At 32.0% G+C, this 27,967-nt stretch overlaps 1 protein-coding gene across 16 annotated transcripts in view; it reads right to left on the bottom strand.

The window, feature by feature from the left end:
* Fip1l1 (factor interacting with PAPOLA and CPSF1) overlaps positions 1-27,967 on the bottom strand; it is a 70,998-nt gene that overhangs the window by 17,505 nt on the left and 25,526 nt on the right. For 4 of the 16 annotated variants that reach the window (XM_076864619.2, XM_076864621.2, XM_076864623.2 and 1 more), the window contains 5 exons: positions 27,267-27,374; positions 16,480-16,573; positions 14,244-14,400; positions 2,598-2,624; positions 533-587 (listed from right to left, as the gene is read on the bottom strand). In XM_076864619.2, coding sequence (XP_076720734.1) covers positions 533-587; positions 2,598-2,624; positions 14,244-14,400; positions 16,480-16,573; positions 27,267-27,374 — 441 coding nt within the window. The remainder of the gene's footprint in view (positions 1-532; positions 588-2,597; positions 2,625-14,243; positions 14,401-16,479; positions 16,574-27,266; positions 27,375-27,967) is intronic. The other 12 variants (XM_076864626.2, XM_076864631.2, XM_076864630.2 and 9 more) reach the window with 3 other exon arrangements.

Raw genomic sequence — 27,967 nt, 5'->3', positions numbered from 1 at the left:
TGCTAGTTGTTTATTTCTGAATGATTTCTATCTGGCAAGAATTGTGCTGGAGCTTCAATCTTCACAACTTTACCAATCCGTATAGTAAAAAGGGAAACTAAGTCTCAAAAAGGTAATAAAATTTGCCTGGCAACACTGTGATTTCAATGTTATTAAATACACTGTTAAACCCTCTACTGTTAAACACAATATTGACTCAATATTACTCAGAATATTCTTCAGTACAGCATTCCAGGTGATATAAACTGTTATTCATTATTTCCAGTAAACTCTATTTCCCATAAAACTGATGATACTCAAAAGTTTTTAACCATCTAGCAGTTTCTTTAACCACTGTATCAGAAACCAAAGATATTATTTCAAAATATTATGATTTCATTTCCTTTGCCCTATTTTGATAATAGGCTGTAGGTCTAACATCTTATAAATTAAAAGGCAGTTATCTTTGAAAATATTACCAAGACATGTACGTGATTCTCTATCAAAAGGCAATCACAATGATAAAAAATTTACAGTATTTATAATGATTTACCTTTCTATTGTTGGTATAAGAGATGGAGGAGGAGCACCTGGTGGAGGAGGAAAACCTGAAACATTCAATCATAAGACAAAAAAAATAAAAAATAAATTAACAAAATATATGTTTAATGTAAAGAACAAAACAAAGTTGCTGAGTACCACTAAATTTCTCTGGGGACATAAACGTGCTTTTCTATGTTAAAATGGATAGGAAAAAAATGGAGCTTAAACTTATAAACAGATTTCTGGAGCAATAAAAATTTCCAAATACAGTCTGGCCTAACACAGAACACAAACTGGGAGTCAGGACACCCGGTCTTATTTTCAGCACCACACACAGCCCATTTTGTGAGTATGAGAGTTAGTCTCAATGCCTTACCTTTTCCATATAAACAACAGTAGTAGTGTTGCCATCAGATATATTATACTTGAAATATTTTAGAAGAAAAGCAAATAAAATAGCATTTACCTCTTTTAAAAAATAGCTTGAGTTCTACATGTATAAAAATTTACTTTAAAAATGTGTAACTTTGTAACTTTAAATCAAATCTTACCAGTAAATATATAACTACTCAAAGCTGAGAACATCTGCCATTAAATATGTTTAAATAGCACAACCCCAACAAATTACTTAACAAAGAAAGGCACATAATGGAGTTTTTTGATTTGTTTGGAGGAAAATAATTTGCACCTTTATATCATGAGGTCTGCATTCTCAATAATTCATAATACTTAAGTGAAATACCACGAATAATGTGGCTAAAAGGGATTTTAACAGTTAATCTACTCTACACTTTCAAATTCAGATAGGCAATATAGCATCACAACAAAGACTTTAAGATTCCACAACTTATAATACCAATTCCTTCCAAGTTTTAACAACTCTCACTATTAGGAAATGCATTAGATTATATAATTGAAATTCCTCACACAATTCATCTGCTGTCCTGATGAGGACAAGTATTTTACTGTCATCTATTATCTTCTACATATTTGAAAACTCTTCCATTAAGCCTCCTTTTTAATAGTCTATGTAAAATTGAATCCCTGTTATCTTAATCCCTTCTCAAAACTCCATTTTAATCTTTTTCGTCCTGCTTTAAACTACTTCCAAGTTTATCATGCTTTCCACTGTGTAAAATTTTAGGGTCTATAACTTCTCTATAAAACATATCAATATAACCAAAAGTTAGGCCATTGCCACATTAGTCCTAGAGTCCACAATCCTATGTTACACAGTCTCACAATCACATTGCCTTTTAAACTAAAAAGACACACCAATTACTTTGATTTCTGATAAGTCTTTTTTCGCCACATTCATACACAATCAGTGACTATCACATATGCAAATATTTACACTATCCTTTGCAATCTAAACTTCACTACTTCCGTTTATTTAGACCATTCTGAATTTAGACCCAAGCAATATCACCTGTCATTTTCTTTATATCCTTTGGCTTTTAAAATACTGAACTTACTAAACATGATTACTAATAGGGTTTGCTCTCACAAAATAAAAAGAAATAACTGACCAAAAAAACAAAACAAAACTGGGCTACACATAAATTCCTACTGACCAGACCACTCTAACAATGAACAACAAATCACCAGTCTAAGAACATCCACCTGACCAGTTAATAATCCTTCTAATTGCTGTGTGACTCACAACATATTTTCTCATGATACCGAGTTATGCCACAAGGGTAGAGAAATCAGAAACCGTGATAAAGTCAAGATAAATCATTTTTCTCTTCTCTTATAGTCACTTCATCATATAAAAATGTCATTAATCTAGAAAGAGTTTTAATAAATTTTTTTATATCCCATACTGTTTTCTTCACCAATTGATAAAGAGAGAATTTTCTCAGAATCTCTATTTCTACAGAAATGGGTAAGACAGGTAGGTATAAGAAAACCAAGTATCTTAAAACGGGAATGAAGCAAAGGCAGAGCTGAAAATAGGACCTTGAAATCCCAATAGCCTATTCGTATTCTAACTGCATCAACACTGTCCCTCCTATAAGCTTGAAATTTCATGTTCATTAACAATGATGGAGAAAACATGAAAAAAGTTTTACCTGGAGGTGGTACAGTTATTGGAATACCTAAAAAACAAGTGATGAAATTTAATATAGTAACTGGATTTCAGAACCTGTTATGTATTTATGCCATCACCAAAACAAACTTTGAAATAAAACCCCTTGCCTGATTATCCTGGCTTAGTCACTCAAGAGAAGAATTCTGTTTTCTTGCAGACCAACAATTCAGTATAACATCCAACTTTCCTGATGAAAACCCATTCTACCAACTTGATAACAAAATTTCCCCCACTAGCTGTAATCACAAATGAAATTAAGAATAAGTTAAAAAGCACCCTTGTGCATACGCAAATATCAAGCTCCAAAATATTGATTCTAACTAAATTCGATAATCAATGGCTGATCTTAGCACCTTAATATTTTATTAGAAAAACTGATCAGTGAGCTTCTTTAATAGTATAGGTAGTGCAAGACAACTCTGATGATTATGAATATTATTTACTGTTGTAAAGCTCAATGTGGGCCATTCCAATGAATGGAATATGAAGTTGATGAGACATTGTTTTACTATGAAATGTTTTATTACTATTGGCAGGAGTGGGGCAATATTTAATATTTTCCTTGTTTTGTAGGAATATAAAAAGGAATATAGCAAATTAATATATATGTACATGTATATATGGGCACATTAAAACAAATGTGGATGATTTACTTCTAACAGTGTCATCAAATATAGTGATTCTAACTCATTATTTGCACACATTATAAACTTTAATTATATGTGAACATTCTCAGATTATATTGGCCAAATGTGCCCTTAAATCCTAATGTAAAATTGATTTACTAAGAACTAAAATTAAATTCTGCATTTTAAATTTAAGAGATACAAGAAAGGCAATTTATGTGGCATGCAAATTGTAACTGATTTCTAAGTAGAAATATAGGAAAAAATTTAAAACAACTTTCTCATGAAAAAGCTTTATTCCACAGATAAATTCAACACAATTAGAGTGGTTTATTAAATCTTAAAAACTACATCAAAATTACTCCAAAAGATGGGGGGAAATCAAATTCACTAAATAAATGCATGCAAAAAAATGAAAACAGAATCACTTTCAGCTGTTTTATTGAAAATGGATACCTACTAATAGTTTAGTTTATACTGTTGTGATATCCTTGTTTTATCAGAATAAGAGGTTTATATGAAAAAAGCAAATGGCCTTAAAATACAGACCTGATTCAACCTGATCCAACCACCTATGCAATCAAAGGATATGCTAAGCTTACAAAATCAACAAGACTAAAAATGGCAGGTAAAACACCCATGTTTCAAAAATCATTAGGCTTCCATAATCTACCAAACTAACCCACAGTTAATGACAATTCTCATCCATCATGAGGTTACCTTGCTGCTCCCAAATCACAGAACTAAAAGAATCCAGCAGCCAATGACAAGCTAACAGAGTACCAGATTCCAAACTAAATGGAAAATTAAGGAAGACAAAGCATCAAATGCTCTTAATACATACTATTACATAATTCTCTTTAGAACAGTACAGATTTTTTAGAACACTACTGTACTTCACGTTTTTATCCTAGTTTCCCCACTTAAATTTACTTTCTTTGATAAGTAAAATAAAAGACTATACAAAACTCAGCCATCCACTCTGTCATACTATGAACCTAATAACTTTACCTGAATAATACTCAAGCAGCACGTATCACTTCAATTAGTGTTTACTACAGTTTACTAAAATGTGAATTTGTGCAGAAAAATCAAGAAATCCCTAGTTAGTCCCTTCAAGATTGAAAAGCATTCAAGTTTTGTGAAATGCCCATAAAACAAAGATGAAAGACATATAACCGAATTAAATATACAATTAAGGAAGTTAAAATTACAGTTTGCCGTTAAGTTTCATCTTAGTAGTATTATAGGACAGATTTTTTTTTAAAAAAGTCAACTGGAACTAAGTACAAAGAAAAATCATGTTTTATATAGATTTAAAAAAATATCTATATACATCAAAAAGTTGGCATGAACTCTAGAAAGTTCTATCTGTGAGACCTCTATTTCGCCTGAAATTTTATTTCAATGTTTACTGGTAAATGTTCATTGAAACAGGATTATAAAGTTGAAATATTATACATCTAATTCCTTAACAACCATCAAGTACATTTTCAAACTACAACTAAGTTTATTATCTGATACAATATTGTGCAAATAACATTTTCATTTAAAAATCACTGTTTAGTATTTGATTTGTTAACCACAAGATAAATAATGTAAGGGAGAGGAAATTCATCTCAAAAATCCACCTCAAAAATCCCTGCTTTCAGTTAGGGAAATGCAAATCAAAACTACTGTAAGATTTCATCTCACTCCAGTCAGAAAGGCAGCTATTATGAAGACAAACAACAATAAATGATGGTGAGGACATGGGGGAAAAGGTACACTCATACACTGCTGGTGGGACTGCAAATTGTTGCAGTCAATATGGAAAGGAGCATGGAGATTTCTTGGAAAATTGGGAATGGAACCACCATTTGACCCAGCTATGCCCCTCTTCGGTCTACACCCAAAGGACTTAAAAACAGCATACTACAGGGACACAGCCACATCAATGTTCACAGCAGCACAATTCACAATAGCTAAACTGTGGAACCAACCTAGATGCCCTTCAATAGATGAAGGGATTAAAAAATGTGGCATATATACACAATGGAATATTACTCAGCAATAAAACAGAAAAATTATGGCATTCGCAGGTAAATGCATGAAGTTACAGAATAGAGAAGATAATGCTAAGTGAAGTTAGCCAATCCCAAAAATCCAAATACCTAATGTTTTCTTTGATATAAGGAGGCTGGGATACAGAGAGGGAGCATGGGAGGAATAGACGAACTCCAGATAGGGCAGAGGGAAAGTGAGGGGGCATGGGGTTAGAAATGATGGTGGAAATGTAATGATCATTATTATCAAAAGTACATGTATGAGCACACGAATTGGTGTGAATATACTTTATATACAACCAGAGATATTAACCATACAGAGCACAAATTTTTCATAAGAATTATAATGCATTCCGCTGTCATATATAAATTAAAAAAAGAAATCCTGCTTTCTCCATTCAACACCTCCACGTTCCTGGCCAACACACAAACTGCCTATGCTAGACAACAGACTTGAAAAACTTATTGAATTTCTTTTCTATATCCTTTATCTGTAAAATAAGTATGAAAAAATATTTATTTTCCTGAGAATCCTTATTTAACAGTAGTAAAAATAAGGTTTTTAATACTGACCAAAGCCTCTGGGAAAATTAATTCAAACTCTAATGAAAGGAATAATTAGTTGTACTGAAATCACAACCTGTTATCAGAATCACCTGGAAACACTGATGAGCTCTTTTCCTAGAATTTCTGATTCAGTAGGTCTAAAGTGGTACCAGAAAATTTGAATCACCACAAATTTCCCAGGAGATAATCATGTTGCTGACCTGGGACCATACTTCGAGAATTAGTGGATTAGATTCTAAACTTTTCTCCTAATTTCACTGCTGAGAAACTCAAAACAGATTAAATATATCTAGTAACAATTACTAGATATATTTGTAAATTGTTACTAATTTGTAAATTGTTACTAAAGCATATACAGGTGATACAAAGAGTAAAACCATATTACAACCTATAATATCCAGCATTCTCAAACAATGAGAGGGAAGGAGGGAATGGGGAAATATGATTTAGTTTTTCTAGTTCATAATATACACTACGAAATGTTAAGTGGAGTACTAGGACATGGAAACCTGAAATCTTTCTTGGGGAATTAAAGCAAGGAAACAGAAAGGCAGTTAATCCTGTTAAACATAATATTAAGAAGAATTTACCAATACTGAAAATTCCCACAAAACTAATATGGGCTGTGCAGTTTCTCTTTTTTCACCCCCAAACCACCACAAAACTGAACAAAGATTGTCTATAAATAAGCTCATTCTTAATGTATTCCTTCATCAATTTGTGATAGGCAACTTCTAACTTGCCTCTCAATGATCTCTGTCTCCTGGTATATTCTCCTTTGTATAATCACTGATATTCATGCCCTTTCTTTTGAGTGTAGGCTGAATGTTGTGACTTATTCCTAACAAATGAAATATAAATAGCAAAACTGATAGTACATCGATTCCATCACTAGATTATAAAAAACAGTGACTTAGTGACTTCTATTTTGATGACACTCTTTCTATTACTGCCACCTCAGTTTGCATGCTTTAATGAAGTAAGCTGTCATGCTGGAGAGGCCCACGGACAGTGAGGAACTGAAACCCTCTCATCCCAACATGCTAGAAAAAAACTGACTCCTTTTAATACAAGTGAGTAAGCTACAAGCACAGTTCTTTAATCAAATATTCAGAGATGACTGTGAGGTCTGAAAGACTGAGAAGCACAGAACCCAGTTAATTATTCCTATATTATTGACTAAGAAAAGCTGATAACCCTATGTTGTTTTAAGTCACTACATTTTGGGGTAGTTCATGACACAGCAAACAATATAATAACTATATTTTCTCTATTAATAAAGTTCAAAATAAAGAAAATAGCAAAATTACATGAATTCTGCTTCCTATTTCTCACTAGTAAATTTCAAATACCGTCAGCACTCCAGTGTAAGGAGTAGAAAACCCTGATCACTTAAAGCCACAATTTTACTTCACAAACATCAAGTTCAGAAAGCATGCACAAAGAAATTGAGTGAAGAGACAGATTTATAAAAATTTTTAAATACCACTTTCTATCAAACGAGATTGGGCACATTCAAGGTAGTATGGCTGTTGACAAGATAACTACCTTCTGTAAGAAATGCTTTTCTATATATCATGATTGTAAAAATAAGACACACACACACACACACCATCTACTATCTACTCTTAAAAAAACATCAAGTGTAAAATACCCTAAACCATTTCTTAATGATTCAAGATTTAATTACAAGAAAAAAATGTATTTAGAAAATGCTGTGGTCACAAAACTTAAAGCAACCAAAAAGTTACCAGCATATCAAACAAGTAAAAAAGATAATTTTATATTATAAAATGAACATACTATAACTATTGTAAGGGGAACATCAATGGGGGGGAAAGACATTGAAAAACCAACATCCTAAAGAGGCTTATAATCATCATGAAATTTACAGTTAATTTTAATTGTTTCAAAAAATACTATTATTTACATATAATTAGCAACATAACAAAAGAGAAAATGAATACAGTTCTCAAAGATTTCAAGAAATTTTTTTTCAAGGGTAATTCTGGCAAATAGTGCCAATTAATATGAAATCTGTTGGGTAATACCAAAAGCTATCACGCTATAGCTTAATGAATGCTACATCCAGAAAACAACTTCTCAATTAAAAGTACAAAACTCAGGTGCTGGGGATGTGGCTCAAGCGGCAGCGCGCTCGCCTGGCATGCGCGCGGCCCAGGTTCAATCCTCAGCACCACATACAAACAAAGATGTTGTGTCCGCCGAAAACTAAAAAATTAAAAAAAAAAAAAAAAAGTACAAAACTCAAGGGTGCTGATAATATTCATCTAATGTAAGCCAACCTTCTGCCAAAGCAGCACTTCCCAAAATTTTGTCCAGGAATTTCAGGGGGTGGTCTCTGAGATCTTCCTCAGGTCTAAACTACCTTCATAAAAATACTAATATGTTGCCTTCCATGTTTATTCTCTTACAAATGTGTGGTCAAGTTTTCTAAAGGCTATAGAACTTGTGATGTCACTATAGATTTAATGCAGAAACAAATAGGAAAGCCCCACTTTTTCTAATAAGTCACATAGTAAGAGATTTACAAAAGTTTAAAACCACTTTTAAACTTCTTTAAGTTTAAAACCACTTCTAGAGGATTTTTTAATTGCTCTAAGAAAAAAATTACTACTTTTTCATTAAAAACGTTCTTTATGTTAACATATGGGTTATAGGTATTTTATATTAATAAATACCTTAATTTTTCAGTTTTAATTTCTAATACAAAAAAAAAAAAAAAAAAAACCAGATACAACATGTATAAATAGAAGGTCTTTGGGGTCTGCAGTAATTTTTAGGAGTTCAAAGAAGTGTGTGACCAAAGTTTGGGAAATGCTTATAATGTTAAAGAACCATAGTAGTAAGAAAGAAATCATGTAAAGAGAATGCAGACCTTTGGAAAATGCAGAAAACATCCCAGATGAACCCCAAATCAAGATATTTAAGGCACAAAAATTTTAACTTCATACAATTAGCAGTACTCAATGACTAGGTAAGATACTGATCTACAAGACAACAATCTTTTAGGAAGGAATCAAATGTCTTCTAAAATGTAGAATTTTTTAATATTTGAATTCTACATAAACAAGTAAACTCCACATCCAGCTTTTAAATCAGTGATAAAATGTTATTCAGAATAGTTGAGCTACAAAGAGCCTTTGTCAACTCCTAAGAATTCTACTCTTGGGCTCTGTTTCCACTGTTCTCAAGAATAGTCCTAATATTAGTTAATGCAACAAAAAAATGAGTCTAATTAACCTTGCCTTCTATCCCTCCAAAATGCTTCATTATCAAAAACAAATATATGACATTAATGTCTGAAGTAAATTAAATTTAAAAGCCTACATTATAGCCTACCATAAATACAGTTAGTTCAAATCATGAAAATTATTTTATTTTAGAAACAAAAACAAGCCAGAGACAGATGAACAAACATTGTTATAATTCAACTTATATAAGGTACTAGAGTAAACAATTTCAGGCAGACCAGAAATTACAATAGAGGTTAACAGGGACTGGGAATTTTGGGGGGTGGGGGGGGGGTGGGAGTTGGGGAGGAGATAATGTTTAAAAGTTATAAAATTTTGGGGGGGGGAATGAAGAAGTTTTAGATATAGATCATGGGTGATGGGTGATGGTTACACAATAACCTCTACTCTTAAATGGTTAAAAATAAACAACATAAACCAGATCACCTAGCCTATGTATGATATCAATCCTTTCAGTTTTATATAGTATTTCTTCTAATGAACAAGAATTTAAAGCTGCTTATTCAGTTAGGCTTAGACAAATTAACACCAATCAGGCAAATAATAAAACTTTAGTTAACTGAAGTTAAAAACAAAACATAAAACTAATTCCTGGTTATTTCCCTACCCAGAAATATATATGAATGCATTTCGACATCATGGAAGTGCTTGGGGAAGGGGTAGTGAGGTGTCCCTAACATTATTGCTGTAAATTCACATAAGTCAATAAATAGATTCCTTAAGAGGTACTGAAGGAAAGGTACTTTCTTAACATAGTTAAGAAAGAAAACAGTCTTTTCAGCAAACTGCCTGGATTAGAATTCTGGTTCTATTTCTAGTTATTTTTTAAATTCATTAAGCCCCAGTTTGCTCATCTATAAAATCAGAAATAATTGTTCTAAAATCAAATAAGATAATACATAGAATATGTTCTTTTAGGAAGGAATAGATATATTTCTATTATTACTCAGAAAAAAAAAGGAAAAAATTGCTCTAATGTGTTTCTAGAGGGAAAAAAACAACTTAAAAATAGGTTCTATTTTCTGGTTCACTCGAAAATGAAAATAACAGAAGATCATAAATTGCCAGTATTTACATTCAAGCTACTGTCAGTATGGCTGCAAGGAACCATATTTCCAGAGGTATTTTTCATCTTTGTTGTACTCTAATACAAAAATCTCCTCCAATCTTCATATAAATCTATTGTGGCCAGAAATACTTTGTCCTCCCTGTTTACTATTAAGATTTCATGTTTGCTGATATGTGTTTATGGGGAGAGGAGGCAATACATCTCTGTCAACTGACAGTAAAAATCTTGACTAAGAGTTGTTTCCTCATCTCATAATTGTTGGGAACTATTTTGGGGACTAGGATTTTGGCTTAGTGGTAGAGTGCTCGTCTGGCAGATATGAAGCACTGGGTTCGATCCTCAATACCACATAAAAATAAATAAAGGTATCATGTCTATCTACAATTAAAAAAAATAAAATAAAAAAGAACTATTTTGTTATGTGATGAGTTATATCTGTAAAGCTCCAAGCAGAGCTGACCATAAATTTTGTCCTCCAAATGAGGACATGTTTGAGAATTAACAGCAATAACTATGGTGGGACAGAATGTGTAAGGTAGGTCTGTTACAGGCAAACTTGTATGTATAGTCACCCTACTTATAAAAACAAAACTGGCAGCAAACTAAAATATGGATGTAATACACCATTTCTGTATATCTTATCACATATAGAACTTCAGTCTTAAAGTTATGCATTAGAAATCTAACATTAACAAAGTCAACATTAAAACACATTTAAATCATTTCTCAAAGGATTTTTCCCATTGGTGGGTGGCACACCCCTGTAATTCCAGAGACTCCAGGAGGGTAAGGCAGGAAGATCACAAGTTCAAAACCAGCCTCAACAACTTAGTGAGACCCTGTCTCAAAATAAAAATAAAAAGGATTGGGGATGTCACTTAGTAGTTAAGCATCTCTTAAGTCAATCCCTGGTACCATCTCCCTGCCAAATTTTTCCTCTTTTCAAAATTTTTGAAGAAACCAAAAAAGGAAACTCAGAGTTTCTCTAAGAAAAATTCCTTTAAGGGAATATTTTTTAAAAGACTCTTGAATCACAGCTTTCTTTCACTGGCTGCTTATGAGCCTGAAGGTGATTTAAATTACAACAAACTACAGACCATGGTATATTTATGTGGTTTTTGTAGCCAAGAGCAACTTGATAGCTTTCAGCAGGGTCTACATTCAGCTGGTATTTGTCTATGCAGCCATGATGCTGTTGAGAGCCAGTGGAAATTTGGACTGAATGTACTAATTGTTAATCTGAAAATCACCTTTGGTGTTATGTAAAAAATAAATATGTTGTTAATTAGCTAACATTTAGGGAACGTGATGTGTACACAAGACATTATGACTAGTACCAAGGGAAAAACAGATGAAAATAATAGCCTATACTCTCTCCAACAACCCATACTCTAGTAAAAAATAAGGAGTAATTCAGACAGTCTCAACTAACCAATATTCAGTTTTAATAAAAGTTGACATTCTCCCCACCTCTAGCACGGTACCATGCAAGTCAGCATTAGAATTCAACTTGAATCTATATTCCTTAAATACTGACAGTACTGCAGGGAAACATAATCCCAAAATAAGCATTTATGGAAATCTGGATAGGAAGCACAGAGTTGAGAATTAATATTCAGGAGATAAACAGACTATGCAAAAAGATAATGGTATTCTATAGCATAATGTCATCAATAACCTAAACATTATTCAAAGATTTCTTTTTTTTTTTTTTGAGTATTTGTCAATCTAAAAGATTTCTTATTCTTATAAACAAATTACATGGCAAAAAAATGGAGTGGTTTTAGTATTTTGAAAAAACGGTAATGCCAATTCTAGATAATCTAATGCCTATCAACAATACCCTGGAGAAAGCTTCTGAATATTCTAATACTAGCAAAGTATTTATTTTTTCTTTAATTCTTACTACTTTTCTCCTAAATAGATAATATTGAACATATAAAAATGTTAGCCATCTGAAGACAAACCATTAGCTAATAAATAAGAAAATTTCTTTCATTCTATCATTTGTGACAACATGCATGAACCTAGAGAACACAATGCTTAGTGAAATAAGCCAGGCACAGAAAGACAAATACACACGATTCTCATTTATATGTGAAATCCAAAAATAGTAAACTCATATAAGTAGAGAGTAGAATGGAGGTTACCAGAAGCTGAGGTGAGGGTGGGAAATGGGAGAAACTGTTCAAGGAGTACAAAGTATCAATCAAACAGGAAAGTATTAATTTTAGAGATCTATTGTACAGCATGGTTACCAGTTAATAAACGTGTTTTAAAATTGCTAAAAAAAAATAGTTTTAAAATGTTCAAACCACAGAATATGAATATATAAAGTGATGACTGTGTTCATTAGCTCAAAATCATTCCACAATGTAAATATACAGTGAAAATCATGCTGTATCCACAAATATGTAGACTTATTTGTTATTAAAATAAAATTTTACGACCCAGGATATGGCTCAGTGGCAAAATGCTTGCCTCACACATGTAAGGCACTGGATTCGATCCTCAGCAACACATAAAAATGAATAAACAAAATATTGTGTCCATGTATAATTAAAAAGTTTAAAAATAAATAAAAAATTTTTAACTCTTTAAAATTTTACTTAAGAAAATTCTTTCAAATCCCCTTTAGTACCTAAAGTTTAAGATTATAAAGCAATTCAGCATAAGAACCATTATCATAAACATTAATCATTTTTTGTCTTATTAATCAAATACATTCAAAACTGTACACTTTATCTTTTTTCCCAGAGGACAAAAGATTCATTTATGAATCATATTAAGTGTGAATCACCTAAGTTCCCTTTCATTTGGTTAGTTCTCAGCACAGTAAGACCCAAGAATCATAGGTCTAATTCCAACTCATAACTGTTGAGTTCAATTCAGTTGTTTAAATAAGAAAGTCACTGAACTCTAGAAACTAAGTTGTCTAGAGTAATAAGCACATCTAACCTATCCTGGTCTTCTTTTCCTCTATTTGGAGATAAGAGATTCTCTAAAAGACATGAATCATTTTTTGTAATATTTTCTCAACTTTTCTGAGGGCTGAGGGATGGAAGAAAATCAAAGGTGGTAAGAGAATAAAGGGTAGAAGGCACAGCTGACATTCAGAGGTCAAGGGAAGAATATCAGGGAAGGCCTATGCAAACCCTTTGGTTCTGTGCTCTGATCACAATTAGCATCTCAAGGCAAAAACAGCTCTCTGGCAAATGTAAAGTGAATGAAAGTATATAACTGTCTAGTATAAATTGATTTTACTAATAGCAAATTCTAATACATGTTGCCATGTAATTTTGATTAGTATCAGCATTGTTACCATTTACTACTGGCATTTTCTATAAGAAGAAAGTAATTAGAATCTCTATCAATCTTGTTCAATAAAGTTGGCTAAAAGGAAAAAAAACTGAAACTTACTAAAAAAAAACAGAGAAGTCACTGCATGAAAAATCAAAAATACAAGTAAATGTGAAACTTGGGGATTGTATAAAGCAGTTAAAAATATAATAAAAAATTAAAATTACTTTTCTGTTTAAAAGTAGTAAATACCAGGTACCTGGTACCTAGTAGCAGTCTCCTAAAAGGAAACCAGCACACAAAGAAAGAAGACTGCCAGACAAATTTTAATTACAATATCTTCACAGGATATAAACTTTTTGGACCTACTCCAATTGTGAAAGTATCTTTAATTCTTTTTTTTCCAAAACAAGTTTATATATAGTTTACATTTCAGTATGGATTTATACACACACTATTAGCAACTTTAGTTTGGGGATCACTATATTTTGGGGTCAATCTTAGTATCTGTACGTTCTTCTCTATTTTAGAATATTGTTTCTGCTATGCCAAAATAGCAAGACATACATAAATATATATATACACGTATATGTTTCAATGTGAATCTGTTAAAGTTAATAAATGTATCTATTATATTAATGTAATCAATCAAAACATTATTTTAAAATATATATTTTCACTGTGAACTCAAAAGAAACACAGGTTATTTTTCTTTCAAAGTCAAATGCCTTTTTTGCTATTTACCTGGTGGTGGAATCAAAGGTGGAGCAGTGCTGACAGTTGGAGGTGGTGGAAGAAATGGAGGTGGTGGAAGGTGGGTGGGAGGAGCTCCTGGAGGGAAAAACGGAGGTGGTTTGCTAAAATTGTTGTCTACTTCAGTAGCAGATCTTTCAGAAAGGACCTAAAATTAAAGCATAGTTCATTAGAAAGATGATTAAATATTCTTATCTAAGATTAACCTTAATAAATTAATTTCATTTAATCTAAGAAATAAAAAAAAAGGTAATTTAATTCATATACATATGTGTTTTGGGAGGGGTGATAATTCTATGTATATGATATGCATTTATAACATTTGCACTTCATTCACACAAAATACTTTTTCAAAAGTTCATATTGAAAGCCTAGGAAAAGTAAGTAGATTATCACCAAGAAAACCTCTTGGGGGGCAGGGGGAGGCGGGGGTGTACCAGAGACTGAACTCAGGGCACTCAACCACTGAGCCAAATCTCCAGCCCTACTTCTCATTTTATTTAGAGACAGGGTCTGAGTTGCTTAGCAAGAGCCTCACCATTGCTGAGGCTGGCTTTGAATTCTGGATCCTTCTGTCTCAGCCTCCAAAGCCAGTGGAATTACAGACATGCATCACCATGCCTGGCACCAAAGAAATTTTTAATAAGAAACAATTAATGGGGCTGGGGTTGTGGCTCAGTGGTGGAGAGCTTTGCCTAGCACTTTTGAGGCACTGGGTTTGATCCTCAGCACCACACAAAATAAATAAATAAAGGTATTATGTTTATCTACAAAAAAAGAAAGAAAGAAAGAAAAAGAAACAATAAAAACATTCCAAACAAGAAACAAGTACCTTGTAAATACAAAGTAGCAAGTATATTTGTTATCCAACCAAAGTTAAAAGATTCAAATTAAGGAAACATAATCATTCAGATACAGATACTAGCCCTGAGAAATTAACATGGCAGCAGGTTAGAAATTCACCATATCAGGGCCTATCATCATCACCGGGTTGCAAAGCAAAGCATCCATCAACGGGTTGCAAGTAACAGACAGTAATACATGTACACTACTTTTTCATGTAAGCCCTATGAATTTAAACTAAAGTTCATTCCTGAAAAATGAAGCAGTGTTGGCAAAATGCTAATCTGTGGGAACAGCTATGAGTCATGCACCAACAGAAGCACTCCAAACTTACTGAAATACAACGGCAAGCAAAATGGCACCTAGAAATTTGGACTTTTAACAAGTTGCCTAAAGGATTTTCTCAAGTTCAAATAGGTTTGGAAAATAGCAATTTTTTTTAATGTTATTTTTTAAACAGAATTTACACTTCTTGAATCTTGGTTAACTAAAGCATATCATTTAACATATAATCTCTTTTGTTAAGTTTTTGTATTTTGAAATATAGTAATTTTTGTAAGGCTTACACTCATAACTTACATTTCTTAAAACATACAGAATTATTTTTAGAAGTCATGGCATTTTAATAGAAGAAGGAAAAAGAGGCTACTTTCCATTTCAGAAATAATTACATTTAAGAATACTAAAAAGAATATTTTACATAATTAATTGGAGATTAAAATTCAAAACACTTTTGACATTTTTTAAGGTATTGAAAAGAACCCAACAAATAATGAAAAAAGCACAGCCAAGCTGAACAACTGGCAGTCTATTACTGAAGTTCTAACATTACTAGTCAATTTACTCATAACTCACTTCATTTCACTCTTCCACTTGGAAACAAAGAAACTCTGCTTCCCCAGAAATATCATATGAAATTAATTATGGCACATACAATAAAGCTTTCATAAAAATATCTTAACTCATATTTTTAAGATTAATATTGGGAAAATACAAATAATTTTAGATGAAAAAATACATGCGAAAATGTAATCATAATAACATCCTAATTTTGCTTAGCAATAAGGAAGAGCTGTGCCAGAATGTGAAATGTGACATAATTTAGGTAATAGAATTATTGATTTTTTCCCAAAATTTTAATCAGGAATATATGCTGTTTATAATAAAGAAAAAGAAAAACCTTACTAAGAAAGACCCACAGATTATAAATTCTAAATGGAAAAGCTTTTGTAATAATTATAAGGGTGAGTAGTTCCACATTTCAATCTCTTTCTAGAATGTAAAGCACCGAACACATAGCACAGTATTATGAATATTCATTAAATAAATTATTATACAGTTATACTCCCTCAGTTAAAATATAATTGATCTTCAAATACTAAACCTGTATGTTGCTGTTTTCATTTGCCCGTCGCCTTCCCTCTACTCGGCTAATAGTTATAGTCTGACCAATAACATCAATTGCTCCAGGTAATCTCCTGTAACATAAAAATTAGATCAACTCAGTTTCTCCTAATTATATATGTTTGAAAAATAATCAAAATATTAAGTGAAAAATAAAACTAAAACCTTTTGCAATACATTTTTAAAATAAAAACAGTGAAAGAATTTCACTGAATTAGCTCTCAATATCCAGCAATGACCATAATGTTATATTTTAAGTACTTGTATAGCTTTTCTTCTATCTTTTAAGTCTCCACCTGTTTCATGTTCAAGAAACTGAATCAGATAGCAAATGCTAGACATATTTAATTAAAATGTGTTGAACAAATATCTTAATTCCATTAACACCAACTTTTAAAGTTCCCTTAAAAAGGTTTAAAAAGAAATAATGCTCATTTCAATACAACAGGCATTATCCATAATAATATATTCAAGCATTAGAAAACCAGTTTTTCACTACTGACAATTTGCTTTTAGATAGAAAAATTCAAATATTTAAAAAGTCCGCCCTATTTTTAGTTCTATTTACAATCCCTTTGAAATTTAAATAAATGAGTATATGAGAAAATAGTCTACCACAAAACAATGCTGTCGATTTAATAGGAAAACCTAGTAAGTTAAATTTTTAAAAATAAAATGTTAAAAGCTATTGTATAGTTGAGGAACGACTCCATAAAAGTATATATGCTTATGTGCACATATAACTACATGACCAGTATAATTCTACATCATGTAAAACCAGAAGAATGAGAAGTTATACTCCATTTATGTATAATGTGTCAAAATGCTTTCTACTGTCATGTATAACTAATTTGAACAAATTTTTTTAAAAGTATATATGTCTAAGAAGACACAGAAATTACTTGCAGGAATAGGCAATGAGAAGTGAGTACAAAGTAGAGGAATTTCTCTTTCATCATTCAGTTCTAAACAATTCCACCTTTAAAACATTTTAGGAAAAGTGAAGCAATTAAAATACCATAGACCCTTCCACAGTTACCAGGTTGGCTTCCTAAAATGATTAATAATGAACAACAGCTATTATTTGCTGAATGCCTAACCTGTTACACCAAAACCTCACAAAAATCCTCAACTTAAAAAATTATTGTACAGTTAGATATGATAAAGTTGGGGCTGAGAGTGAAGTCACCAAGTAATAATTAAATGGCAAAAGTAATTTTCAAACCTGAAATCTTTCAGATCTCAATGCCTAAGACCCTTTCCTTTGAGCTATATTACCTTCTAGTAAAATAATTCCCATTTGAGAAATTTAAAACTCTTCTGGAAATAATGGATCAGCAAAAGTCTATCTCAAGTGAACCTTAACACACTCCACAAATAATTTTTTAAAAATTTATTCTAATTTGTTATATATGACAGCAGAATGCATTTCAAGTCATATTAAATATATATAGCATAATTTTTTATATCTATGGTTGTACACAACATAAAAACACCATTTGGATCTTCATATATGTACTTAGAGTAATGATGTCTATCGCATTCCACTGCCTTTCCTACCCCAATGCCTGCTCCCTTGCCCTTTGCCCTATCTAGAGCTCATCTATTCCTCCCATGTTGTCCCTCTCATCCCTATTATGAATCAGCATACTTATATCAGAGAAATCATTTGGTATTTGGTTTTTTGGGATTGGCTTACTTCATTTAGCATTACATTCTACAACTCCATTCATTTACCTGCAAATGCCATGGTTTTATTCTCTTTTAATGCAGAGTAATATTCCATTGTGTGTGTATATATGTGTGTGTGTATACACACACACACACACCACATTTTCTTTATCCATTCATCTACTGAAGGGCATCTAGGTTGGTTTCACAGTTTAGCTATACAAATAATTTTTTTACTCATAAAAATAAAGACACCCCTATTACTACAAGTATATAATGACACCTGAAATACCAAATACATAGTCAATACCATCTCCTGCCAATTTTTTCCCTTCTCTACAATCTTAAATAAAAGTTTATAGTCTTTCTAATTTTATGCCTGGATCCCTAACTTCCTAGGTTCCCTTATGGTCTTAAAAGCCAAGAGTGAGTTCACTTAACTTATATGCTCCAATATAACTGGGGAACCATCCTAACATTCACATATAGGAAAATTCTAAGCACCTCCAAGATAAAAAAAAAAAAAAAGTTCTCCAATTTTTATCCTAAAACTTAAATTAAAACTCTATGCCTGCCACAACTTCCCATCAAAGTACACACCATCTGCTCTGATACATGTACTTCTCAGATTCTAACATCCTACCGGATACAGGTATGCAGTGAGCCAGGATTTCCTTCATCATTTATTGTTGATACCTAGATTTCATTGTCAAAATTTGTATATTCACTATACTATTTCATTTCCTATTCTTTCCTGTTCCCAATTGCAGAATTTGTCCCCTTTCCATGTTTAAATTTATTTCTGTCAAGACCAAATTCTCCCAACTGTGTTTACATTTACAATTTAGATTGGAATTTCCCAAGTTGTTAAAAGCAATAAAAATCAAATCTAGACATAAGACTCTTAACTTTTCTGTTAAAGGGAAAGACTTCAATTAGCTGTCTTTTACCACCGATCTTTAAGGGCCTTAGGTTTTCAAAAAACCTGGAACACACAAGAATATTCATCTTAAAATTTGTCTTAAATATGGTCAGAGAAATTCGCTTCCCCCCACCAGCTTTAAATAGCCTGATTACTAAAAATTCAAAACGGCAGATACTATTTCTAAAAGGATACAACTAAGAAAGCATTCTTAAAAAGTGTATATTCCTACAGAGAAGTTCAGAAAATTCCAATTTCCTACATTTTCATTAAGACCTCTTTGCACAGGCATTTTTTACCATTCACAGATTTACCTTTAATTAATGATAAATGAAATTTACTTGCAAATGTCTTATGACAGGTACACAGCATATACTTAAGTTACCAAAAGCAAATAATATTTAACACAAATAATTTGAAAATTTGATGTTATTATGATGTTATACTTTGGAAAACAATATTGAGCTGTATTATCCCATGAACGTTTTCTCCCCCTTCCTAGTGCTAGGGATTCAATCCTGGGCATGCTAGACAAGACTTCTACCACTGAGGTATATAACCAGCCCTCTATGAAAGTTCTTGAAGGACAGCTTTTTATTTCATTGCATAAAAACATTTAGTAGAGCTTCAATATGAGGAAATCTATAACTTAAGATGTACTAAAGGTTGAACTGGGGTCTGCAAACTTGTTCAATAAGCTAGATAGCTAATGCCACTATAACAATTCTCTTCTCTAAATTGAACTCAACCATCTAGTAAAATCTTAAGACAGAAACTAACTACATTGGATATCCAAGTTAAGTCTACGGTTTAAACAGGTAATGAAAGTTCACAAGAGTTTCTACCTTGCTTCATGGAACAGATGAATATGAAAATATCTCTAAAATTATAATGGAATTAAATTAAAATATCATATTTTGATGATTCTGATGTCTCAAAAAAAGTTTAAGGGCTGCTTGCAGAGATGCAACAAAAAACTTTTAATAGAAAACTTGGGGCCAAGCAAAGATAGTAAAGAGGTTAATTGCTAATCTTTTGCCATAATTTGAATTCTGAGCTACTTATTTTTAGCAATCAAAGCAAAGAACATCATTGATATAAAAATCTTTAATGTACATAAGATAAAAAATCATTTCCTCTGAAGTTGCTTTTGCTGGTAATAGCAGTATTTATTAAGCACTTACTCTATTAGACAAACACTGTTCTATAAGGGTTTTATATATGTTTATTCCTCATAATAAATATTATTATTCCCATGTAGATGATAATAAGGAGAAAAACTTTGGTCTTTGAGTCCACTTAAGACAAAGTATGAGAGTTGAAGAGTTTTTAAAAACATAATGAGAAATACATTTTGCATGGCTATTCAGAACATAATGATAGTACATAAAACCTAAAGAAAAAGTTTCACGAGATAATGCTTACCATAAAGAAAAAATATTAAAATCAACTCTAATTTAATGTTAATATTTATATATAAGAGGAAAAAAGCAAAATAAACAATATATTGGAAGAACCACCAAATTGATTTCATAACCCACTAATGGACTGTAACTCCATTCTCTGAAAAGCTCCGAAGTTTCCAACATTACAACAAAACAAAAGTAAATCTCGGAGCTATTTCTCAAAATGTTCCTCAATGCTATCTATACAAAGCATAACAATAAGAAGCAATTAAAATAAAAGCAAGCAGAACAATGTGGTCTGAGTATTTATTCCTCTGAATGGTCAGGCTTATCTAAGGACTTACTATGTTTTTGATAGCAAGTGTTCCTAACTAGCACACATGGTTCTCTAAGAAGAATCAAGAGGCCCTGAACCTAAATAAATGCATGTGTATGTATGTAAATTTCAAACAAGAGACCATGGTTTGCAGCAAAATTTCAAAAAGGTTATTACTTTAAGGAAAAGTTCAGAATCACTATTTTAAAAGAAAGGATGAATCGCATATTCTTCTGGAAATCTATTTTTCTCATAATAGAGCTTCTAATAAGAATTGAGTGGCAGACAGTACAGAGGTCTATTCTTTAGGGGAAAAACTAGAATGTGGTATTTTCATATTCCCAAGACAGATGCAATTGGCATGATGTCTAAATCAGATCATGTATTTAAAGATATGGCTGTACAGTTCTGCACAGAAATCAGTGTAACATCTTTTTAAGCTACTGTAGGAAAGAAATGAACCTTGAAAGACAAATAGGATGGATTTAGACATTGAGAAGCAAGGACATTTTAAATGGAGGGAAAAGCCTGAATTGGGGAAAATATTTTTATGTGTAGGATTTCTTTTGGGCAAATATATTATTTAGCACCCTGCTTACAGCAGCGTAATTCACCTGATAATGGTTACGAACCAAAAGACTTTCCAAAGAGGCAGAGAATATAAATTAAATGAAAAGCCCATAAAGAACACAATGAGGCTATAAAATGCCATGCAAACGTCAGTTCATTATAGCTAAATCTATCATTTTACTTCAAAATCCAAAATGCCCAGCCAGCATTTGATCTTAATTTTTATGCCCAGCCAGAATTAAGTCTTCACATTAAAATGATTCTCAATTTGCCTGTACATCAGAATCATTCATCTGGGGAGCTTTTAAGAATCCTTATGCCCAAAATGAATTAAAAAGACACTTTTCAAATGAAGAAATACAAATGGCCAACAAATATATGGGAAAAAGTTCAACATCATTAGCAATCAGGAAAATGCAAATTAATACTACCCTGAGATTTCATCTCACACCAATCAGAATGGTAGTCATCAAGAATAGAAATAATAATAAATGCTGAAAGGATGAGGAGAAAAAGGAACACTTTTTACACTGTTAGTGGCATTGTAAATTAGTACCACCACTATGGAAATCAGTATGGAGGTTTCTCAAGAGACTAGGCATGGGGCCACCATAATTAAGTCCCAACTATACCACTCTTCAGTATTTATCCTAAAGAATTAAAGTCATCCATCATACTATAGTGATACATGCATACCCATGTTTATGGCAACACAATTCACAATAGCAACACTATGGAACCAGACTAGGTGTGTATCAACTGATGAATGAATAAAGAAAATATGGTGTGTATTTTATTAGCCATAAGAAAAATGAAATTATGTCATCTGTAGGAAAATGGATGGAACTAGAGACGACTATGCTAAGCGAAGTAAGTCAAACCCAGAAGTCAAGGGACTTATGTTTTCTCCGATATACATAAGCTGGGGAAGAAAAGGAAAAGAAAACTGGGAGCAGATCTCATGGAAAACAAAGGGAGATTTGAGGATGAAAGGAATTAAAGGGTAGGAAGTATTGATTCGAGGGGAGTGCTCGGGGTGATACTGGCCAAATTATATTGTTATATTGTGTGTATGTACAAATATGTAACAGCAAAGCTCATCATTATGTACAACTATAATGCACCAATAAAATATGGAGAAGAAAAAAAAAAAAAAAGAAAGAAAGAACCATGATGCCCAGAGTGCACATCACACTATTTAAAACAAGTGTCAATATTTTTTTAAGGTCTAAGTATCAATACTTTTATAAGGTCTCCCAAGTAATTCCAACAAACAGTCAAAGTGAAGACTACAGATTACAACATAAAGAACATGTTCAAAGAAAAGACCAACAGACATTTGATTTTCCTCTTGAAAAAATTTAGTTGTTGAAAATTAATATTTAATGCTTTACTGCTCAATAGAGTCATACTATCAAGGCCTATTAATTAACATAAGGTGAAACTCATTACATACTTTTGTAAAGAAAATTTAATATTTTCTAGTGTTCAGATGGATTTATTAAACAAAAATCCTAACTAGAAAAATAACATACATCCAAAATACAAATCACAGAATTTAAAACATCTTCAAGGAGGTGTGATTTATTTCCTCTTAGCACCAATTTTAAAAGATATGGATAAAACCTGTGATCTACAGGTGTGGTATCATATGTCTATAATCTTAGCAACCTAGGAGGCTGAGGCAGCAGGATCAAAAATTCCTTACCAGCCAGGGAACTAAGTGGACCCTGTATCAAAATAAAAACTAAAAAGGGATGGGAATGTAGCTCAGTGATAGCAGGTCCCAGGTTCTATCCACAGTACCCACTCCTCAGTATATATCCAAAAGATCTAAAATCAGCATACTACAGGGATGCAATCACGTCCATGTTTACAACAGCACAATTCACAATAGCCAAGTAATGGAACCAACCTGTTACCTTTGACAGAGGAACGAACAAGAAAACATGGTATTTATACACAATGGAGTATTACTCAGCCATAAAGAAAAACATTGCAAATGAGGCATAAATTCAATTAACTTCATTTTTATGATGAGCCAAAAGGCTCTTTTGCATACTAAAATTGCAGTACCATGTTTCAGGTTCCATATACCCCTCTACAGTATGCCTTTCCCAACTCAGTATGCCCTTCCCCTTCTTCCAAAAACCAATAATTTCCACGCTAATTTTCTGGGACCTGAATTAGTGAAATATTAAGTTACTTTTTAAGCTTTATTTACAACAAAACAAAAGGCCTTGAATGCTTAAAGATGAAATATGTTCAAAATGACTCACTGGAGTGCATAAAAGTGTTCATTAATGCAATAAAGTTGATTCATTTTTGTACAGAGCTTGCAATAAAGTTCTACCTGCAATATTTATGCTTAAATTCACGCCTTTAAATTTATCACTGACAAGGAAAATCACAGCTCTCCAGGAAACTTTTTATAAAATAACAAAGGCCTTCATACATCCAATCACATAAAATCTCATAAGCTATAAATTATAGAAGCATGCAGAGTGCTCAAATACACTAAGGTCTGTCTCATTGACACGTAAAATAGGTATTTAAGAACAGATGAAGAAGTGATTTTTTAGACATAATGTGCATTAAACATCCAGTTTTATTACAAGTTTTGTGCTTGTTTATTATACAAGGTATAAGCAGGTTTTAATATATTAATGATTCAACACTGAAAAGCAATTTTACCAATCCTCATTGAAGAATCTCAATCAGGTAAAAAGTATTCTGATACAGGAACATAAGCGTTTAAAAAAAAAACCAGAATTTGAAATTCATTATCTAAAAGAATTTGATACTATAAAATGGAAACAAGAAATAAACTGGAGATTAGGGCAGGTTATAGCCAACAATCAATGAATGAGTAATATATGAATTTTAATCTTCTGTTTACTAAAAGTGCTCCAATCTTCTAATTGGTTTTCTAAGTGTTACAAATTTGAATTTATGAAGCAAACTTAATAAAATGCCATTGTTATAGATACCAAATTAGCTTAAAGAATACTATTTAAAATGTTTGAAAAAACATTGTTACGCAAATTAAGAGTTATTAGTGTGAGGTAAGAAGTCCAAGGCTTCAAATATAGTAGCTCATTAAAAGAATTTCAACCTTCAGATTTAAGCAATGCCTCAAAGTCCACATTTCTCAATTACATTAATTATAAGAGCTGAGCTGGGGATAGTGGTGCACTCCTGTAACTCTGGAGGCTAAGGCAGGAGGATGTCAGGTTCAAGGCCACCTTCAGCAATATGGCAAGACCTCAAGCAACTTAGGAAGACCTGGTTTCAAAATAAAAAATAAAAAGGGGGTCTAGGAACAGAGCTCTGTGGCACAACACTTGCTTAGCACATGTGAGGCCCTGGGTTCAATCCTCAGCACCACATAAAAATAAATAAAGGCAAGTGTCCAACTACAGCTAAAAAATATAAAATGAAATTAAAAAGGGGGTGGGGGGCTGAGCTGGGGCTCAGGGGTTAAGCACCCCTGGGTTCAATTCCCTGGTATCCCCCCACCAAAAAAACACAACACATACACAAATAAAACAAAACAGAAAAAAACAAAAGCTGAAATCTAGCTTTCTATTTTAACATTAAGTGTGTGTGTATACACATACAGTGTACACACTCTACATACATATGCACACACTTATACAATGCTTAAAAAGAGCTCTTACCTAGGGATTTTGGAATTTTCAAAAATACAAAAAAATGCACTGAAAATTCAGTATTTACTTTCCTATTACATATATTTCCCAAGATAATCACAAAGTCAGAATGGAGAGGTTTGTTTCCAAAGTTTTGTTTTTTTTTTAAAGGGGGAGAAGGGTGTGTGGAGGAAGCTTACATAGAGTAAGCACTGAGATGCATCATTTTCAGGTGGGAGAACCAATATTCTCCCATAAACCAGCCATGTTGTTTCAAGAAATAAAATATTATATAAAAAATGAAACAAAAATTTTAAAATTCTAAGTACAAAAAAATATAAACTTTAAAATTAAAAAATAATGGATTCAATGTATTTCTATGACACTTCGTCTACAAAGGATAACTTGCCTACAGTGAAGGGATTCTAACCCAGGGTTTGCTGCTTAACTACCTGTGATTGGGGCAAATTCCCTAATTCCCAAGATCTTCTATTTCATCATAAATCAGGAACTAACCAGAAAATAAGAAAATTTCAGGACCAAAGGAAGAAGCTTTCCAGATTACATAGTCTAGCCCCAATATTTTACACAGTGGTAATGAAGAAATAGAGACTTTAGAAACTCTACTTAATTCACACAGGGAGTTACTGACAAAACTACATCTAAGATCCAAATCCAATACTTAGCCATAAGACAACTGTTAAGAAAATTTTATTCTTTATATACAAAGATGGCTCATTATCAATAGCATAATAATTTTATAATTAAAATTCTTATTGTCTAATTAAATGGGCTATTGATGTTACTGATCACTTTAAAGACAATTCCAAGTATTTCTCCATGCACTAAATAAAGTTAGTAACAGAGAAATTATATTAGTGAGTATTTAACACTTTGGATTCCATAGAGATGACAAGTGTGAAAAAGTTCATGTCCACATTTGTTAAAGTTTTCTTTCCTTAAAACAGCTCTGGACATTTTTCATTTCTAGTATACAATACATATGAAAAAAAGTACTGTTAAAATAAGATATATAAATTTTCATTCTTTAACCTGCTAAAGCAACACAGGTAACACTACACTGAAAGCACAGATAACACATTTTTATCTGTATTAGTTACTAAACTGTAGTTTTAATATTCTTTATAGAGACAAATTATTTTTTACTGAAAGGAATACCTACTTTTGACAATGTCTAAGCTTATTCTCTCCTAACAGGAAATTCTATTAAAGTAAATTGACTAGAAATTCTTAGAACTCATGGGAAATATATAATTAAGACTACATAGAAAAAGAAATCTAAGAAGTCAAACTGTTTCTTCCCTTTGCTTATTTTAAGGTGTTATGAAACTCTATTTAATTCAAAGCCATCATCATAAGATACAAAAATTACTTTAAAATATAAGTTGTATAGAAAGAAAGTCTAAAAATTTGTAACAAAAACAAATACCCTTACAATACCACAGTTATTTAAAACTTCTATGGTTATATTTGGAAGCTATCTTGGTCTTTATCCCATTTCAGGCATTGAAGCATAATCTCCCAGGCTGGTTAATATTGGTAACGCATTTTCACATACTAACACAGTTGCTTCTCATTATATCCCTTAGGAATAAAGTTATACTTCTATTTCACAGGCTCAGAGAAATGATAATTTCTAAGATTGTATGCTCTGTAAATATAAAATTTAGAAAACAAACCAAAATTCTATGGAGGTAAGTCATCAAAGCATAACAATAAGGAAAATAGTACATACCAGGACAGACAGTAGACCCACTTAATGGAATAAGAGATTTATACACTATTGTTGGGTGTACAAATTGAAAAGATTTAAGTGGAGTCAAATTTTACAGGCTCTAAATACTGTCTCAAAGGTTATATTTTACTCCATAGGTGGTAAAAAGCACCTGGGAATATTTTAACAGGATATTATATGAAAAAGAAGAGATAACCTGCAACAAGGGGGAGAGTAAAATATTTACTGAAGACCCTTTAGTGTGGTTTAATACAATTTATTTTGTATTATAAAAAGCCAGAAGGATGAGTGGCAAGATACATGCTAGGTCTTCATTAATAAGGTAACTAAAAAACCCTTAACTATACTCTAAAAAAGCATAATACGGGGGGTAAAAATATGGTAGACTAATCAAAATTTCTTATCTTACTAATGAGACAAAACAACACTGATGATCTAAACATCAGGGAGTATCCAATGTTTAAAAATAGCCTTACCTTAGATCAGGTGATTCGGCCCTCCCATATCGATCCTGCCACTTCCCAACGCTTGAATTGGCTTTTCTGGAGGCAGTACTTGTCTGAGACTGAGAAGAGGTGCTGTTTCTGGTGAGATAAATTTTCTATGTTTTTTCTTACATATTGTTGTCTCTGACCCCCCTTGTATTGTTTCTTTCTTTCTTTCCTTTACATGATTTTGCTAAAGTTCTTTAACATGTTCCTATAGTATCATCCTTTTCAAGTCATTTAAAATACCTGCTGTGGAACTAAGACTACTAGGGACATTTAAATACTAGTATTACCAATATATTATAAACTCAAGAATATTTTTAGAAATATTCAACATAGCATGATGTCAAAATGTAGAAATAAGAAAAGTACCAAGCGTTTGTTTCAGGTTAAAATAAATTATCAAAAAATAAATTTCCGTGACTATGAATGAATAACATTAATTTCTATAGTTTCACAAAATCTTATTCAAAATTTTGATATTTCCTTCCCTACATTTTTCAATAACAGATATAGGTATTGTTAGTGCAACCAATTAAGAATAATACTAATTATTTTCATATACACTAATATATGTATTTAGAACCGATATACTAAATACACATATTTTATTAAAATTCCATTTCAAAGTAACGACTCTTTCACAGTAAAACTGCAAAGTTAATTTTATCCCCCAGTGACATACTCTA

Source organism: Callospermophilus lateralis, chromosome 8 (assembly GCF_048772815.1).
Source record: "Callospermophilus lateralis isolate mCalLat2 chromosome 8, mCalLat2.hap1, whole genome shotgun sequence".
In the NCBI taxonomy this organism is placed as follows: Eukaryota; Metazoa; Chordata; class Mammalia; order Rodentia; family Sciuridae; genus Callospermophilus; species Callospermophilus lateralis.
This window is presented reverse-complemented; position numbering and strand designations above follow the sequence as displayed.